Below are 20,013 nucleotides of genomic sequence, written 5' to 3'. Positions count from 1 at the left end.
GTTTTTCTTTTTACTGTGGTAAAGAATCTAACGAATCCAATTTGTTTTAATTTATTTTACAGACGGAAGTGTTATTAAGATTCGCCCATTTTTTCTGTTTTCTTTTAGTAAATAATTAACATATTTAATGTACATCAGTTAAACCAAATGTTAAGGCTAAAAACTCTACTCTTATTATTCAAAATTCGCACTTAAAATTTATGCAAAATACTTAATTTACAGTAAAAATGATTATATTGAATTTCCTTCAAATAATTTATACGCAATTGCTGTTTGTAATGCTATCAAACTAATTTTGTTTTCTTTTGTTTGGTTTTATTTTTTCTCATTTTTTATTTTTATTTTTTTGCTGTTTTTTTCTCTTTTCAATTTTCATTACGAAATTTTCGTTTGTAAATGTATTTTATGTCTAAATGTATTTTGTGTAGTATTATACAGATCTTAAATAAATTAACAATATATTTTTATATATAAAATCGGCTTCTTAAATTTGCATTTTGTATTTTACACTTTCTTCATTACAAAAAAATCTGTTTTTTCATGTATATATATATATATATATATATATATATATATATATATATATATATATATATATACAGATAAACCCATAAAAACAACATATTCTTAAAAAGTTAATATCTAATTTCTATGCTCCTACTTCAATACTCCGACCGATTTTAAATGTTAACGAGAGAATTTAAATATATTAGAATAAATTCTTGTACAAAATAATCTTTATTGTTTCAAGACTGCTTTCGAACTAAAAATTAGTTTATATTGGTTGGATCAAAAGAATATTATATAAACGATGAGGAAACTGATACGGCAATACTTGTCGAAAGTCAGGCGTATAAGTTTTTAAGGTAATAAAACTTTTTGAGGAATATAATCTAAGTAAAGAATATCTCAATTTTATGACAAAAACACCTAAAATCAATTCTGATCAAAATTATGTTCATGGAGATAGCACAGGTCATAGAGTTCTTGGATAAGACCCAAGCCTGATCCATCTCCGAAACATAACTGAATATTTGAACCATATTTAACAGCATATACTCTAGAATTTCTGTTCGTCAATTAATTTTAGTTAAAATTCTTTGAACATAAACGATTTATATGTTAAATGTAAAATGATAAAATTATAAAGGTATAATTTTGGTTTTCAAAATTTCTTAATAATTTAAAAGAAATACATATTCACAGGGCGTTTAAGGAAAGAAATTAAGCGGAAAAAGTTTTTCTTTACAACAAAAATATTGAAATTTATTGTTAAAGAGGATAGAATTTCAAGTTTTATGTTGATCTTATACGCGACGGCCCTTCTTTATGTACAATATATATAAATTTTAAATTTGTGGTTTTATAGGCATTGCTTAAATTTAATTACGTTCAATTAACTCGCCTTTTGTACTCTTTTTTCAATTTTTAGCTTACGTACTACATTAGCATTGTTGTTTCGAGGTGAAACGGATTAATTTTATTTAATCTGGATTCTATATACAGTTATTTAACAATATGCGATTCGCTCTTTACTCTGGCAATATTCCTATTTACAGTTTAGTTCCATTTATTTTGGTTTATAGTATTGCTTGCGTTTTAAGCCTGGTTATATTGTTATCAATTCTTTCTTTTCTTTATTAAATGTGTTATTATTCTCATATAATCTTTTAATTACGACTATGAAAAAAAATGTAAGAGAAAACAATAATCATATTTTGTGTACACGGTTGTTGCCTTTGCTTTTGTTTTTGTTTGCATATTTCAATAAGTTTAAATAAATGTAAAAATTCTTGAAGGTCTACGCAACTAAAAGTGCTAAAGTATAAAGTAATATTAATACATTATGCATTTAATTATTTTAAAAACAAAAGGAAATCTAATGCTTACAGCTTGATAAACTTTTCAATTAGTTGTAGTTTGTTTGTGTGTGATTCTTTTGTATGTCTAAGCATTATATACGTCTATAGCGCTACATATAGTATTTATATATATACTACATTATAAAGATACATATTTATGGAGTAGAATTAGATAAGTTGATCGATTGTTGCGAGAAAACGCGACCAGTTGAACTGCTAATTACGTTAGCAGAAGGCTCTTCACTATATTCTTGTCATCGTTTCTTCTCTTAAACTCAAAACAATTACATATTTATATAAATAAATATATATATAAATAATTTATTTATATATATATATTTATATTTAAGTAGTATTAATTATAGCGAGTTATACCGTTTACAACACAAATAATAAGGTTTCAATTTCTCTGTGACTGCTTTTGTCTATCTATGTCCGGATTTGCTGTACATTTGTTTAAATAAGGAGCGCCGCGTACCATATATATGATTTACATATATATACATATATGTATATATCTATATATAAATATATATCATTGGTACGCCAGCGATTGTTTTCAATATCCAGATTTTGATTGCTAATTCGAGTTGAGGTCAGATTTTCGGTTTATCCGAAGGATCCGCTGCTTTTATGATTTTGATTTAATGCCTGTCGTGAAATAAATTCGAATATGAATAAAATGTCTTATCTTTAATCGAAACTCTCGACTCACCTGTTCATAGCCTCTATGTTGCATCACGCCTGGCACTCGCTCCAGTCACCTTGTCCACTAGACTGGCGTTGCCACCAGCTGTTGCACCGGCGCCCAGGCGCTCAATGACACGCGAATCACAGGAAATCGTGCGCTGCAGACAACGCGAGCGTTCGCTCATCTTCTCCTGCTGTTGCTCCAGCAACGTGGGTGCCGCATTGAAGTGGCCTCCTGCTAAACAAAAACTATTAGTAAATGGACTTCAGGCTAAGCTTCAAAGCTTACCCTTGGGCTTGTCATCGAACATGTGCAGCTTGTGAGCAGTGCTCAGGATGCTGTTGACCGTGCTCAGCGTCGCCGCTGCTGAATTCATCACAGAGTTCTTCGCGTTGCCTTTGAGCGCCGAGGGGGATTGCTGTTGCTGTTGCTGATGCGGCAACTGTTGCTGGTAGAGATGATTCTTGTCGGCGCCGCTGCTGCTGCTGTTGTTGTTCTGATTCTGGTGGACGCTGATGGAATTGCGTCGATCACGCATTGCCTGGTAGCGTTCTGGCGACTGCAGCGAGCATTTGTTAATGGTCTGCGGCTTGGCGAAGCAGCGCTCCGTTGGTGTTGTGGGCGTTGTCGGAGTTGTGGGCGCAGTGTCGACCGAGGGCCGATGCCGCATGCGGTATTCGCTAATCGAAAGCTTGCGTTTCGGCATCGGCGCTGGCTCCGGTACGGTCAGCATGGGATTTAACCGAGGATCATGGCTGGCAGTGCGTGTGTAGAGCTTGAGCGGCGTTGTCGATGGCGGCGGCATGCTCTCCAGGGCTGTTGCCAGCCCATTGTTAGCTGTCATGGCAATTGTTGCTGTTGCGGCTGAGTTTGCAGGTGGAACAGCCACGACTGTTTGGGCCGTCGCTGCAGCTGCGGCTGCGGCCGCCGCCTTCGATTTGGTTGCCTCCAAGTACTCGGCCAAACTAGGGATGCTGCTGCTGCTCATTTTGGCCAGCGGCGAAGACACCAACGATGCAATGGCCGGCATCACAGGCGGCTCCTGCAATTTGCCATAGATGGTGTTGTAGAAGGGCAGCTGCGGCAGGGGGGCACCGACAGGTGGCACAGACATCGCTGCTGTTGGCATTGCTGTTGGTGGCGTTGACAATGTTGGTTGCGTGATTAGTACGGGTATCGGAGCAGCTGATATGGGCACTGAATGAACAGGGGGCGTGGGCGTGGCTGTGACTGGCTTTGTTAAGGCTGGCTTAGCTAATGCTGCCTTGTTGGGCATTGCATTCGCAGTTGTTGTAGTAGTCTGCTGTTGCTTCTGTTGATTATTGGCCTTAGCCTTTGTTGTCTCCTTGTCCTTGTCCTTGTCTTTGTCCTTTTGCTTGCCTTTCTCCTTCTCCTTTTGCTTCTTCTCACGATCCTTTTTCTTGCTCTTCTTCTTTTCCTTCTTATCCTTTTTCATAGCGGCCGCAATGAGCGCTTGCTGCCTGCTGCCGCACATAGATTCGCGCCGTCGACTGATCGGCGTCAATTTGCCGCTGGCTATGGCGGCTGCCAAGCTTATAGAACCGGTTGCCTCCTGCTGTTGCTGCTGCTGCGGCTGATGGTGGTGATGATGGTGATGATGATGATGATTGTTCTCCTTGCGATGCTGCTGCTGAGCTGTTGTTGGCGCAACAATTGCCGCAGCTACTGATGCTGCTGCCGTTTGCTGATGCTGCTGCGGTGTTTTGCTGGTATTAAGCAATAGACTGCTGCTGAGTATTTGGCTGTTGGGCTTCGTCAGCTCCTGCTCAAAGTTGGTCTGACGCTTCTTTGTGGCCCCTAGTACTGGAGTTGTTGGCACAGTGGGCGTTGTAGGCGTGCCTGCCGTAACACACATTGACATGGTGCGACGTCGTAGCGCCGATTGCTGCTGCTGCTGCTGCTGCTGCTGTTGTTCGACCATGTTGCTATTGTGTTTGGTCTTGCCGTTCGTTGTTGCTGTTATTGCTGCCGCTGTCACAGGTGTGAGAGTTGCAGGTGTGGGAGTTGTTGCTGCTACAGCAGCTGGCAATTGGAATTGCTGCTTCGTCTCTTTGGGCTGCTTCTTTTTGGCCTCAGGCGCAGCAACGGCCAAGGCTGCTGCGATAGCTGCCGCCTTCAGTTTGTCCTTCTCCTTTGACTTCTTCTTGTCCTTTTTCGACTTCTTGATCTGCTTGTCGCGCTCGCGCTTCTCGTTCTTCACCTTGCTGGACTTTTTGGTGGGCAAGTCAACGCCGGCTGCAATATTATTGCTGGTGCTGCTGTTGTTGTTGTTGTTGCTCTTGCCGGAACAGCTGCTAGTTGCCTTTTTGTTGCGCGACTGCAAATAGGAGATGTTCTCAGCATGGAAGGATAAGAGACGCTCCTGTATGTCCAGCTCGGTTAGGTTTTTGCTGCTGGCTGAAGGCGTAGCTATTGCTGTTGCAGTTGTTGTTGTCGCCGCCGTTGGGGTTGACGTTGCTACATCAGCAACTGTTGCAGATGTTGTGGTTGCTGCTGTTACTGCTGCTGGCATTGCAGCTGATGCTGCTACGGCTGTTGTTGTTGCTGCTGTTGAGTTTGATTCCAACTTGGGCTTCTTTTTAAGCGGTTCATCCTCGTCCTTCACAGCTGCTGCGCGCGGTTTGGCAGTCGCCTTGGTCTCAGCCACAGTCGCCGTTTCAATTGCTGCTGTTGCTGTTGCAGCATTGGCCGGCATAGCAGTCATTGCTGCTGTGCGCAGCAATGATTCACCTGGCTTGGGCTCGGGCAGTGGCTCCACTTTAGCTGATGGCTCCGGCTTAATCTCAGCCTTGGGCTCCACTTTAGTCACCTGCTGCTTCTCTCCTGCCAAAGGCTCCACCTTGGCGATGGCTGGCTGTTGTTGCTCTTGCTGCAGTTGCTGCTGTTGCTGTTGTTGTTGCTGCTGTTCCTCCTGCTCGCGCTTAACATTGATCAACTCTTCAAACTTGTCACACGCTTGACTCTCCTCACGCTCCACATCGATCTTAACATCCTCCGCGGCGGCACTGGTGTCTTCCGGCTCAATCTTGACCAGATTGTCCTCAGCAACGATTTGCTGTGCGCCGGGACTGGGCGACCGCAAAATGTCCACATCGTCATCCTGTTCAAAGTGCTGATGCGTCTCGACTTTCAGCACTTCCGTCTGTGCCTGCTCCAATTGCTCCACTTTGTGCTCCTCCTCACCGGCGCTGCCAATGACATCGATGTGCGGCTCCTCGACCGCCGTCGCCTCCAATCCACCATTGCTGACGACCACCAGACGACGCTTCTTCAACGGCGTGCTGAAGCCATTCGAGAGCAAAGGCGGCGTCTGCTGCTGCTGCTGTTGTTGTTGTTGTTGTTGTTGCTGTTGCAACGGCGATATGCTGGGCGTAGGCGTCACCGTTGCCTGGGGCTGATTCTCATCGGTTGTTTCTTCGCTAATGGCCTGGCGCAGCCAACGCTTCTTCACCGACGAATTGTTCTGCACGGAAGGCATCTGCGAGCGCTCAGTGGCCTCCACTTGATGTATGAACTGTTCCACTTTGAGCAGCGCTGGAGCATCGATTTGCAGTTGCTGCGGCTGCTGTGCCGGAATTTGCTGCACCTGTTGCTGTTGTTGCTGCTGCTGTTGCTGCTGTTGCTGTTGCTGTTGCAGCTGCTCCCTTGAGCCATTTATTTCGCTCATGGCTGCTTGGACTAGACTGTCCAGTCCAGATTGTTGCTCGCATTGCTCCGACTGAAACCAGCTGGACATGAGCGACTTCTTTGTCTTGGCGCCACTGGGCGGATACTTGAACTCCCCAACGGATGGCGATTGCAGCGATTGCTGTTGCTCTGGCTGCTGCTCCAACGGACCCATTGCTGCCTCAATTAGCAAACAGGCGCTGCTCACCGCAGACGTTGATGCTGGCGGCTTGAAGGGCTCACAGTTGTTATGCGCCAATGCCAGTAGCAAGCCCGCAGCCTGATCTGTCGATTGTTGTTGTTGTTGCTGCTGCTGCTGCTGCTGCTGTTGCGCGCTGTTGTTGTTGTTGTGCTGCATTATATTCTGATGCTGACTCAGATTCAGATTTTGATTCTGTAGAGCCGGTGAAGCCAGCTCCGATTCGTTATGCGATTCACCATCCGATTCACTTAGACTCTTTCTGCGCTTGCTGTTGTTATTATTGTGGTTGTTGTAGCTGCGACTCACTTTGCGCTTCTTTTTGTTGCGCCTTGCTGCGCCACCCTTGCTGCTATTATTGTTGTTGTTGTTGTTGGTGCTGGTGGGCGTGCCCAAATTCAGAGAGCTGCCGTCGGCCGACTCACTCATGGAATTGCTGCTGGCATTGCGTTTGCGCGGCGATGCTGGCGAATTGCTCATGCGCTGCTTCCCACCCACTTGGCGACTCTCTGCACCCGCCGCTGCACCGGCGCTAGCCTTCTTGCCGCGCGCCTCCTGCTTCTCCATTTTGTCGATGGCACGCAGAATGGCTTCCAACTTGCGTTCCTCGCGAGATTTTGGCTTGTCCTTTTTGGCAGCGGGCGTTGATGTTGCCGGCGTGCTTGCAGCTGTTGCGACTGTCGACGATTCCTCCTCCTTGGCCTCGCGTGCGGCGGAGCTATTAACTGTTGGTGTTGTTGTTGCTGCTGCTGCTTTTGCAGGCGTTTTGCGTGTTGTTGGAGTTAAATTGATACTATTGTTGTTATTGTTATTATTATTATTGTTGCTGCTGCTGCAGTTGTTGTTGAGCTGTGAGTTCGCTTTTGAAGGCGTTTTGGTGGGCGACACTGCTGTCTGATAAATCTGTGCTTGCTGCTGGGGTGATGGCTGTTGATGTTGCTGTTGTTGCTGTGACTGTTGCAATTGGAATTGCTGTAGTTGTTGATGTTGCTGTTGCTGCTGCTGCTGTTGGTTAAGTGGCTGAGTTGTTGTAATTTTTATGGGCGTAGCCATGTGCGCCGTGGGTGTGGCATGTAAAGTTTGTAATGCGCTAACCGCCATGCGTGCCTCATCAGCCAACTGTTGCTGTTGCTGTGCGTATTGCTGCTGCTGCTGCTGTTGTTGTTGCTGCTGCTGCTGCTGCTGCTGTTGTTGTTGTTGCTGCTGCTGCTGTTCTTGTCGCTGCACATTGATTTGCTGTTGTGACTGGTGCGGAGACTGCGGCTGCAAATAGAAAGTAGTCATCGGTCGCTGTGCCGCTGCTGCAGCTGCAATTACCGCCAGCGGCTCCTGTTGTTGTTGTTGCTGCTGCTGGTGTTGCAACAGTGATGGTTGCTGCTGCTGTGTCGGCTTCTGCAGCAGCTGTGGCGACAGCAACATGGGTGTTGGCAATGCAGCGAGTATCTGCTGTTGCTGCTGTGTTGGACTGCGCTGCAGAAGCGATGTCTGTTGCTGCGCCGGTTGCTGCTGCAACGTGGGCGACTGCAATTGCGTGGGCGTAGGCGATGGAATGGACACCGATGGCGACGAGGACGATGTACAAATGCCCGAGTCATGCAGCACACTGGACATGGAAACGGAGCACGAGTTGTTGCTGTTGCCGCTGTTACTGTTGCTATTACAGAGCATTGCCGCAGCTGTTGCCGCCGCCGTCACGCCGTTGCCCATCGTGCTCATCGTGGCAGCCGGACTGGGCTTAAAGCCCAAGTTCAACTGGCTCAGCTGCGGACTGTTGAGGCCCATGTGGCTGCTGCTCTCGCCACTGGAGGAGGTGGAGCGATTGCGTGCCGTTGCCGCTGCCACTGTGCTGCCCAGACCCATGGTCAGCTGTATTGCTGCGGCGCTATTGGCAGCCGTTGCTGCTGCTGCCGCTGCAGCGGCGGCCTTGTTGCGATGACTGCTGCGCGGCTGAGCGGGCGGTGCCTGCAGCTGCTGTTGCACAGCCAGCGGTAGGGCGAACAGGCAATCGCTGCCCAGATCACAGGCGCACCGTGTGCTCGTCGGCTGTATGACCGCCGAGTGGGACTTCTTCTGCTCCACAGCTGCCAGGTCGTGCGGCTCGTGCCGCACCGTGATCTCCGTCTGGGCTCGAATGTGCGTCAGCGCCACAATATACAGATGCAGCGTACCCTTCTCGAAGTAGTGCTGCAGCTCGGCATTGGGCCGGCACGAGCGACGCACGAAGCGGGCGTCGTTGCCATAGGTTCGCGTATCGACGCACACCTCGGGTCCCTTGAGGTAGGCGGGCAGCGGCTGATGGTTCGCCTGCTGCTGATGCGTTTGCATGGGCGTCTCCACGCCGGGAAGCTGGTAGAAGAACACAAACTGTCCGGGCGTCTTGTGCACCTTGAAGCTGTTCAGATAGTTGCTCGGCGGCGGCGTATTCATGTTCACGGTGGGATTCTGCGTGCGAAACTGCGTGGTCAGCATGTACTTGCCACGCAGCTCATGGATGGGCGCATGCGGCGCCAGATCCACGCTGCTGATCAACACCTTGGCACCCGCATACGGTATCAGCTGGGCGCGCTTGTCCAGCTCCGAGGCACAGCCGCCAGCAATCAGACGCAGCGCCTTATTCTCTGTATTCTGTATGCTTTGCAGGAGGCTGGGCTGCTTCTGTATGGCATGCAGACGGGCACGCAACTCGGGCGAATAATGATTCGTTACGGCGTACTCATAGTGCTCAATCCACTGACGCAAGTTGGCAGCATGCTTCTCGGCAGCAGTCAAGGCTGGGCTGCTGCCACCTGCGCCATCGCCGCCGGATTTGCTCTTGCGCTTGCTGCTCTTCTTTGTCGACTTGGAGCTTCCTGTGCCGCCGGTTGACCCGCCACTGGCATTCAGCTTGTCGCCGCTCTTCTTGCTCTTCTTCAGCGTGCCGGCTGCGCCATCTTTGGTTTTCTTTGATTTCTTGGTTAAGCCACCAGCAGCTGGGCCGAAGCCACCATTCGGGCCGGCTCCGAGCCGTTGTTGTGGCTGCTGCTGATGTTGTTGTTGCTGCTGTTGCTGCTGCTGTTGTTGCGGCAGCTCTTGGCTGTTGTACAGCAGGGATCCCGTCGCTGTTGCTGCTCCGCCCATTGAATTGGCTGCTGATGCTGCCGCTGAAGCGCCAACAGCGGCTGCCGCAGTTCCCGTTGCAGGCGGCGCACCACTTGCCGCTTGTGTAGCCACGAGCAGCATATGCTCTCGACGCTTTTGGCGCTGCAGCGCACGTGCCCTGGCCTTGTCCACGGGGCGCGGCTGGCACAGCTCGCACTGATACTCCTCGGGTATGTTGAGGCGATCGATGCCCATGCAGTCCACGTGCTGCCAGGCGCTATTGATGGTGCAATTCAATATTTTGGATTAGTAAACGCAAAAATCTAGAGAGTTGGCCTACTTACGAGCACTTGTCGCAGCAGATCATGTACCCATCGTCATGGGTTAGCTCACAGATGCAGCGGGTAACCGAATCATCCTCAGCTTCTGCCTCGGGCGCTGTTTCCGTCTCCTCGCCTGGATCAATATCGGCGCTGGCCAGACGTGAGCTCCCGCTTATAGCCGAGTGCGCGTCATCATCATGCGGCACATGGCGGCCCACTGGATGGGTAAATGAAGACAACGAAATATTAATATATATTTTGATAATATTATATAAAGTTAGTAACTTACTCTGTTGTCCATAGAAACTGTTAAAGCCCCCTGGAGTTGTTGCGGAGCCGCTGACAGTGACACCAATGCCGCCAAGGGACCACTGCTGTGGCTGCAGTTGCTGCGCGGCTGTAGCTCCACCGATCGCCGACTGCTGCTGTTGTTGTTGTTGTTGTTGTTGTTGCTGCTGCTGCTGCTGAGAGGCGTAAGTGTGATCCTGCATTATGGCGTGCAATTGCTGCAAACGCAAGTCTTGTGTGTGCACAGGCACTGGACGCACTTCCTCTATGTACAGCTCCTCTTCGTTTGCGTTCAGCTGTTGTTGCTGCTGTTGCTGTTGTTGTTGTTGTTGTTGCGGCTGCTGCTGAGGCTTCATCAAAAGCGTCGTTGTCTCCACGTGCAAATGTGGACTCGCTGATGAGCCCGACGTTGACATCGCTGTATTTAAGCCCGTGCTGGAGTTGCTACTGCGCAGGCCACTGTTTAAATTGCTTAAGCTGCTGCTGCTGCAATAAATTTCAGAAATTAATTTTTTCGTTAGTTGTGCGCGTTGACAATTTTCGTTAGGAAATGGCTCGACGTAGAAACAAAACCTGTCACTAAACAGAGCTCTCGATATCGATAGCTATAGAAGCTGAGAATCTGTGCCCAGTAGGTTGGCAACACAGCTGCATCAGGGCAACTTTTCCGTATACAAAAAGGAACTTGGCAACCATTTTTTTCGTTTCCCCATTGAAATTGAATTGAGTGCTCAAGCAACTGTCAAGTGGCCTCACTAGGCAAAACAAACTAGATCGTGAGCAAATACTCCTGACAAATCTGCGAATCATTGAAGTTTTCGTTTGGTATATAGCTAAAATATAATTCTCTTTCCCATACCCATTCATAATATATTGCATTATAGAAGAATCCTATTCATTTCTATCACAGTGTTGCGAGAAATAATCGTAATCACCTTATATTCAACATTCTAGTGCAAATTAAGTTTAAGAATAATAGGAGAATGCTGGAAAGAATCTAATAAAAGTAGGTATATAAATAATAATAAAAAATACATATCTTTACAAATTTCTGATGTAATTTTTACATTAATTAATTTTGCATTATATTTATTGCATATTCATTTTATGTGGAAGCCTTAGAATCCCATTCTTCTCAAAGTCTTTGAATTTTTGTTTCCTTTTTTTTTAAATCATATTCTAAATTCTATTCCTCGCTCAGATTGAAAACCAGGTATTTGATTAATTTTCTTATTATATATTTATTTATTTTATTATACTTTCATTTCACTTAAGTTCATTACTTTTGACTATAATAGCTCAATTACTCACCTGTGCTTGTAATACTCGACCACAGTGGGCGGCGGTTTGCGCATGTTTGCTGCTGCTGCTGTCACAGCCTCGTGGAGCAGGTGCTGTTGCTGCTGCTGGATTTGCTTGCGCTCGAGCGACGTGGCTCGACTGGTGGGCGCACTGACCGACTGACGACGCGCCGCCGTCGCCGACATGTAGGAGGACATTGCGGCACTGCCGCTGGCAAAGCCATGCGAAGAGATGCTCACCGAGGGCGCGCTGGAGGAAGTCACCGTCAGATACGAGCCAGATGCTGGCGATGACGTAGCTGGCGAGGGCGATGGCGATGAGGCTGGCGTCAATGTTGCTGTTGACGACGAGCTGGGCGACATGCCGGCTGCTGCGGCTGCTGCAGCTTGATAGTGGCTCAACAGCAGATTGTTTGACGTTACTGTTGCAGTGTTGCTGCTGTTGTTGTTGCTGCTATTGCTACCGCTGCTGCTGTTGTTGCTATTGCTACTGCTGCTGCTGCTGCTATTTCCTCCGTATATAATTTGCGTGGGTGTCAACGTTGGCTGTGGCGGAGGCATGCTTGCATTTGCTGCTGCTGCTGCTGCTGCTGCCGCTGCTGTTGTTGATGTTGATGTTGGTGTTGGTGTTGGTGTTGATGTTGGTGTTGTCTGCTGTTGAAAGCGCTGCTGCTGCTGGCTAAAGGACTTTTGAGCCATGCTCTGCAGAATGCGCGCCGAGAGCTCATCTGTCATCTGCGTGCCATTCACAATCATCACATCGTCTGTGATCAAGGAGGATTGATGCTGCTGCTGCTGCTGGTGGTGATCGGTGCTGCTGTCGCTGCTGCTGCTGTTGTAGTGAATGCGCTTGACCTGGCTCTGGGGCGTATGCTGCTGGATGACGGTGCCGTGTGAGTTGACAAACTTGATGGCACCTGCCGTCGACTGCTGCAACATGTAGCCGCCGCTGCCGCCCCCTGACGTCGTTGTGGTCTTCTGCTGCAGCTGCGTGCCTTGTGGCAAGTTGGCGGCTAACTGTTGCAGTGGCTGCTGCTGCAATACATATTTCGTGTTGCTGCTAGCAGTCAGTTTGCTCAGCTTATTGGGCGTCAACTGTTGGTGCTGTTTGCCATAGGCATTCTGCTGCTGCTGTTGTTGCTGTTGCTGCTGCTGTGGCACCGCAGCAATGGATAGGCCGCTGGACGCGCTGCTGTACTGCTTGACGAATTTGGTTTTAACGCCTGCCTTGTGTGTTGCCTGCTGTGAAGAGATGATTGCTTTTAACTGTTGCTGATGCTGTTGTTGCTGCTGCTGATGTTGCTGCTGTTGCTGTTGATGCTGCTGCTGGTGTAACATGTTGCCAACACTTTTGACAGTTATTTTCTGATTGGCCTTCTTGAGCAGCGCCGCCGCCGTTGTCGTTATCGCCGGCCTGCTAACGTATTTCTGCTGCGACGCTGCCGCCGACTGTACAATGATCTGCGGCGGCTGCTGCTGCTGCTGCTGTTGCTGTTGCTGCTGGGGCGCCACATATGACTGGAGTCGCGTCACAACCCGTGAGCCCAGCGTTACCTTCTGCATGACCGGCGTGCCGCTACCCTGCTGCGTCGCCTGTGCGTAACCCTGCAGCTGCTTGGCATTGGCGCTGGCATTCATAGCTTTGTAGGCGCCAATTGTGCCAAACTTTTGCTGTTGCTGCTGCTTGAGCGTGGGCGTTGCCGTCACATACGGCAGATTCTTAGCATTCACATAGCTGAGCTGCTGCTGCTGCTGTTGGTGTTGCGACTGTGAGGACAGGGCGGGCGCCTGTTTGGAGAGCACCGTGAGATTACTGAGCAACAGCTTCGAGTTATGCGGCGGTGTTGCAGCGGAGGTGTCGATGATGACGTTGCTGGTGCTGCCATCGGTCGTGACAATTTTGTAGATCTGCGGATTGAGCAATTCATGTTGCTGCTGCTGCTGCTGTTGGGGCAAATGTTGCTGCTGTTGCTGTTGCGCTGTTGTCGTACGCACCGCGTACTTCTGGGCGGGCTGGGCCTGAATGGACATTCGTCGCTGCATAATCCGCTTCAGCTGTGCCTGCGTCGACAAGCTGCTGCCATCAATTACAATATGTGGCGGATGCTGCTGCTGAGACCCACTGATCCCGATTCGTGTGCTGGCGCTACTATTGCTGGTACTACTGCTGCTGTTGTTGCCGCTGCTGCTGCCGCTGCTGCCGACGACAGGCTCCACGAAGACGGTATCGTGCGTGGACATGGGCATTTTTTCGAAATTCAATTGCTCACAAAATAATATTTTATTTTATAAATATCTCTTTTTGTTTCTATATTTATAGAAGTAGTTTAAACCTAAGTTAGATGGGGCGGGGAGGCTGCTTTTAACTGGTGCTAAGTTTTTGTTGCTCTTTTTGCTGCTGCGGTTTCTGCTGTGTATTAACTTTTGGCATTTCACAACACTGCCTCACTAGACATCTTATTCACTAAAAGCTTTTGCCGCTGCGGCCGCCGATGATGTTGCTGCTGCTGTTCCTTTAATATTTTTGTATTTTGTGACTTTAGTCGCGTTGCACTGCAGTTCCTATAGCTGCTGCTGCTGATGCTGCAGTTGCTGCTGCTTCTATTGGTGATGGTGCCCCCAAACCTATGGGGGCCTAATGCATAACCAGAAATGCTCTTTTCGGCGGTGTTTGCCTGACCGCTGCTTGCGGCTGCTAATTGTGGGTGGCGCGCATTCAAATTGCATAAACGATTTCCAACACTGTGCCACATTACATTGTTAGCCATCACAAACATAACGGTGCGTGTATTGTCTCTCTTTCGTTTGCCTCTACTTCTACCAAGTCGACGCTTCCTTTTTGGTGCGCCTCCTGTTAACTGTAGGTTTGCAAGTTCTATTTTAGCACTCGTTGTTCTTGTTATCGGGTGTGTGTGTGTCGTTGTTTTATTATTATTATTATTATTTCTTCTTCTTATAGTTGTTGTTGTCCAGCACAACGAAACTGCTTTAAATTTAACTCATTAAACGATCCTTCGTTGTATGTTCCATTTGCTGCAATGATATAAAACAATAAATAAATATTTGTAATTATAAATTAGATTATTATTTCTTTTTATAAAACATAGATATAAATAAACAAATGTTAATAATATTCAGAAACTAATTTAAATTCTGCAACCGATTATCGATTAGTGTATCTGATTTATCGCCACAGTGTTGCCAGATTCCAGTTTGTAGCTTATGTAATGAAAACCTAAACGCATGCGCGTCACAAATTCTTGTATATTTTTTTCGTTTGCTTTTTGTGTGTCGTTTACACTTACACTTGCAGTACGAGTAGAAGAAACCAACCCGTCAAAACTTGTTAATAGAGAGAGCCAGCACACAGAAAACAGCGCGAACATCAAGTTGCCAAAGCAGTCAAAGCAGACCAAAGAAATACGTTATGAACCTGCATTGTTTACATTTGTATGCGTGCGCAAGTACAGTGGAGCCAAACCATCATTTCCTTTGGCCCCTTTGAATCAATGTGCATTTTTGCTCTGATATGTACATCTGTATATAAAACCTGTTATTTTAACTAGTACTCAGGGCAGTCAATCATATTTACGGACACTTCTAAAACTAAGGCATTAATACTCTATAATACATGGAAAGAGATTTAATTTCAGTTTCAACTTCCCTCTAGAACTCCAAACATTTTTATTTGTTTTACTTTTATATATTTATTTCATTTATGTTTTCTTTTTGTTTTTTCCAAACTATATGGCTTGATTGTTGTTTACATCCATCCAGCAGCATTATCTTATTTAGATTATTTCTCATTGTTTGGCATTTCTATGAGCATGATTCTCATCTATAGTTTATTTTTTTTTTTTTTTTTACAGTTTCTCTGCACTTATTCGCATTTACAATTTACACACATAGCTACTATACATGCACATTTATGTAAACCGTACTGTAAAAGTGCATGTGTATGTATTTGCTTGCTTCTAGTTTTGCTTTGCTTGTGGCCGTTGCCAAAGCCAAAGCAAAAAGTGAATGCACTAATTTTGCCTTGGCATCCGGCGCGGCATTCATGGCAGTCGACGACATCGTCTTATTTGCCGCTGCATTGTTGTTGCTGCTGCTGTTTGCAGTATCTATTGCTAGTTGTCTCGTCTCCTAGGTTGCACTTGGCTCTCGCAGTTACTGAGTGCGCGCCTATTGAAATTTCATTTCTAATTGAGACAGAGGCAGCGAGGGCAACACACATTTGCATCGACCGCTGCTCAATTGAATGCATGATGCATGTGTTTATTCTGTTGTTGTTTTGTGTATGCCTTTACTTTGCCATCAATTGACATAAAAATAAATAAAAAGAGAGAATAAACCGCAAAATTCACCAGCATTGCGAAATGCTAATTGCACAGTCAATGTGTTTATGTAACCCCATGATATGTGTTATAAATATGCATGTATGCAAATGTTTTTGCCAAACGTATAACACAAATTAACAATGTATAACAGCTTATTTAGTCAGTTATGTAACGGTGCAATGCCTACTCTTAAGCGTATGCAGATGCTTAAATGTAATGTAATATTCAAGTATTCTTTCAATCTTTCATTTTTGTTTTTGTTTACACATACATATGTATGTGTTTTTTAAAGGCCTACATATACATATGTATGTATGTAAATATGTGTAATCAGTTGTGCTCACATGAATTATTTCCGTTTCTTGTGTTTCCCAATAACAGCGACAAATAACAAGAAAGTGCGCACAGCCACAAGATAACAGCAAAAAAAATTTTTAGACTCGTGCTGATTTACTATGTAAATACATATGTATTTAAGTATATAAAACATCGTATAAAAGAGCCAGCAAATCTTAAAATAAGCCAACACTTAAAAGTTGTACATGCATTTAAGTTACAATATCTAACACACTAACACATCTAACACATGCGTACACTCAAATGAGCACACACGTCACTTAAGAGTAAATGCGAAAAAATTTATTAGCAAAAGCTTTAACCCTACCCCAACCAACTTCTAAAATGCGCGCCATAAACAATTTACACTCACGTAAGTCGCTGTTCGTGTGCGTATATGTACATATGTATGTACATGTGTGTGAATAGCAAACTTCCGAGAGAGCATGTTTGAATGCACATTAGAACATATTGACACAATCCCATACAAACACACACACACACACACACACATGTACCCATGCATACGAACTCAGCGAATGACCACGGTGCTTTTCTATAAACCTTGCTAATGTTGAAAAGAGAGAGAAAGAACTCACAGTTTAGGAAATCAAAGGTTGGGCACTGTCACTCACGGCGTCAGGTCATAAGCACAGCAAAGCGAATCAAAGCTTCCCAATTTAAAAAGAGAGAGAATTTAATCGGAGCAAACGATCGATAACAAGTTGTACTTGTACTCGTACTCATAAATGTTATAAATGCATCACTACGTGTGACTTGACTACAACAATAAGACTAGCTAATTTTGGCATTGCATTGCATTGCATTCCCACTATGCAGACATCAATACATTATGAGCAGCCCCACACCCAGCCTCACACACACATACACTATGCATGGCACATACTATGTGTATTTGTGTTTTTCATATGGGTTTGTTGTTCATGATGCCACCACTCGGCTCCGTATTGCGAGTGTCAACTAATTGCGTCTTATTTTTTTATTTGTCGCGCGTACTTTATACGCTTGTATGCCCATGCCCATGCCCCACTGGGCGGGCATGTTTGAATAGTTCTATTGGATAAGCCTCGTACAATTTGCACATCTGTTTAATTGCCTACGTATAGGATATTAATGTAAAGCAAAATATATTGAGTACTAACAAGAAATATATAAATATTCATGAAATATACATTTACTTATTCATATTTATGTATATAAATGTGTATGAAATCTAATAGGTTACACATTTAGAAACTTCTTGCACATCCTCTTTCGCTTATAATACCTATGCATGTGTATTTGGGTGCATATGTATTAATACATACATACAACTAAACACATGCATATATTTTTGGCGGGGGTGTATTTGCGGCAAATACTGACATCCCTTGAAATATCGAATATTTTTCTGGTTTTCCATTGCATTGTTTAAACTGGGGGGTTTGTGTATATAAGTTTCGTATGCGCCAAATGAATACAAATATACATATTAAAAACTTGTCCGTCGACTTTTGCTTTCATTTTTGCCCATACCACAGAAAGTAGCGAAAAATCGTACAGAGCAGGCGAGGCAAAAATCACGTATGCGAAAAGAGTAGCACTGGCGGCGTGTAGATTGAACTATGCGCGAAAAAGAGACAAACATATGAGACACATACCAATAATGTGAACAACTGCAGCCAACTTAATGGAGTACAAGCGTGTAGCAGCGAGAATTGATAGTAAATCATTTGACGAAAACATAACACACGATTGGAGTGTACAGCAAAAATGAGAAAACCAAAGGAAATTGAAAAGAAAAAATCTAAGCAACGGCGGTACTGTTCTAGCATATAAAATTTGTATGAAAGGCAATTTCAAAATGGCGGAAAATCGCAAATCCGTCTACCATATATTTAAAAGAAATATTTTTGTAAATAAGACGTTCCAAATTATTTTATTCTGCTTCGTTGTTGATGCGCATGTCAAAACAATACAGCGTGGAAATAAATATAATGTGCTTGAAGATTGTGTTCATATGTTTCTTAATAAGTACATTTGCTTGATAACAATTAGGAGTCGAAATATAGCCATATAGGAAATACTCTATTTCATATATTTAGTGAACTAATGCTACTAAAAACACCTATTCACATTGTATATACATAGGTTACTATTTACTTTACTTTGCATAGCTGGCAACTCTGTGGAGCTCAATTATGCACAACTAACTTCACGTTGCACAAAAGAAAATAGCAAGCAAAACAAACGAATGCGCAAGCTATATGCCACACAAGTTAGTGGGACAGAGAACAATATATTTTCACATTGGTGGAAAAATATGAAATTAAATATGGCGACGCACTGCGCGAAAAAAAAAAAAACCGAATATGACAATAGCACTGTATTTATTTATTTAATTTGACAACATAAGCACTAGTAAAGAATACATGACTTTACTTTAAGCACATATAGACCGAAGGTACTTTAATTTACAATTGACAAACGAATTAACCAACTGACATTCCTATACGAAAGTAACGAAAATTTACGCGCGCATTGCTGATGTTTAGAATGTTTTACTCACCGTGAATGATTATATAGTTTCACTTCATTGTACACAACACTAGTTTAAATGGCAAGCTCTGATTTTGTTTTAATTTGTTGCTTTTGCTTGATTATTTTAATTTTGTTTTGCATTCACTTGCTTGTTTTTTTTTTTTTGTTTTTCTTTTTACATTTTCTCAAAATTTAAATGCACACACTGTAATTTGCCTTGCAGGTTTTGTTGTTTTAGAACGCGGCGTTGTTTTAACGTTTGTTGCCTGCTTAAAAAAACGTTTACACTTTGATTAATCAATTTTATTATTAATACGTATGGCATAAGAAACAACGAAAATGCGCACAAAACACGTATTGAGCGTATGTCAGAGTGAGATAACTGTAGTGTGTTGTGCTGCGCGCGCACTTGTATAATAACAGCGACATATAGTGTGGCCGTTTTAACATACGGAATTAAGCATGCCAACTAGTAAAAATCCTACCTATTATCGCCTATTTTATTTTGTTCGCGTTGCTGCTTCTTCTACCTTGTCTTTCTTTAGCCTATTACTACTGCGCCTGCCATTCCACAGTGTACTTTATAGTGCTGTACGTACATTAATTTTGTCTTTCTGTCTGTTCGTCGATACATACATATATGCATGCATGTACACACACGGCGCCACTGAAATATGTACCTACGTACATATATAAAAATCTATACGCGGATATTGCGGCTCTTATACACAAAATTTTTAGTATTTTAATATTGATATACAATATGATTTTATAGAGCAAACATAACCGCCAACTAGAGAAACGAATCGGCGCAAGTTTACTGCTATTAAGAAGTTGTTCGAATACACTCAAATGTTAACTCTTTGTACTTTTCTGTCAAATGCACAATGAAAAAAAAATTAACTATAACTTGATCTAAAATATTTGTAACTACATTTGTACAATTCCTCTTTACATTTTGTACCTCGTTTCGTACTCGCATACAAGCGCACGCTTAAAAATATACAATGTAAGTATGTATATAGACCGCTGCTACAACACTTTAATGGCATCTCGCTTGCTCTAACGTTTTATGCGCATTTTACCTTTCACGTCCTATGTGTTTTTCATCTTTACCAACACGCTAATAAGATAAATTTTAAAACTACATTTTAAGCTAAAACTAACGCGTTTCACCATTACATTTTAGTGCATTGCGTAAGTGGCACTAGAAAACAGTGCACAGAACAATTTTTTAACAATTTATTTGTTGTTTTAACACCTTTAAACGCGTTTCACACTCCGCGTTACTCCGACTCTTCTTCTTGCTCTAGTGTAAACGCAAGAATGTTAACTTACGGTTATGTTAGCCATACATTTTACTCAAA

At 44.3% G+C, this 20,013-nt stretch overlaps 1 protein-coding gene across 13 annotated transcripts; it reads right to left on the bottom strand.

The window, feature by feature from the left end:
• Nucleotides 1-585: 585 nt before the first annotated feature.
• upSET (SET domain-containing protein upSET) lies at nt 586-20,008 on the bottom strand. 13 transcript variants are annotated; one of them, XM_089260318.1, is made up of 9 exons: nt 19,732-19,965; nt 18,675-18,912; nt 11,440-14,462; nt 10,130-10,614; nt 9,862-10,057; nt 7,686-9,794; nt 2,842-6,218; nt 2,578-2,787; nt 586-2,513 (listed from the first exon to the last, which is right to left on the bottom strand). In XM_089260318.1, the coding sequence occupies exons 3-8, from the start codon at nt 13,674-13,676 to the stop codon at nt 2,591-2,593; spliced, it is 8,601 nt and encodes a 2,866-aa protein (XP_089116444.1). In that variant the 5' UTR covers nt 13,677-14,462; nt 18,675-18,912; nt 19,732-19,965; the 3' UTR covers nt 586-2,513; nt 2,578-2,590. The 13 variants fall into 13 exon arrangements, with proteins under 13 accessions (XP_089116444.1, XP_089116441.1, XP_089116440.1 ...); XM_089260315.1 differs by having other exon boundaries at nt 2,842-9,794; nt 19,908-20,008; XM_089260314.1 differs by having other exon boundaries at nt 2,842-9,794; nt 18,675-18,915; nt 19,908-20,002.
• Between the last annotated feature and the right edge of the window lie 5 nt (nt 20,009-20,013).

Source organism: Drosophila navojoa, chromosome 4 (genome assembly GCF_054131105.1).
Source record: "Drosophila navojoa isolate 15081-1374.11 chromosome 4, UAZ_NAV_1.0, whole genome shotgun sequence".
NCBI lineage: Eukaryota > Metazoa > Arthropoda > Insecta > Diptera > Drosophilidae > Drosophila > Drosophila navojoa.
Note: the sequence above shows the minus strand (reverse complement) of the source record. Positions and strands in the feature narration are given on the sequence as shown.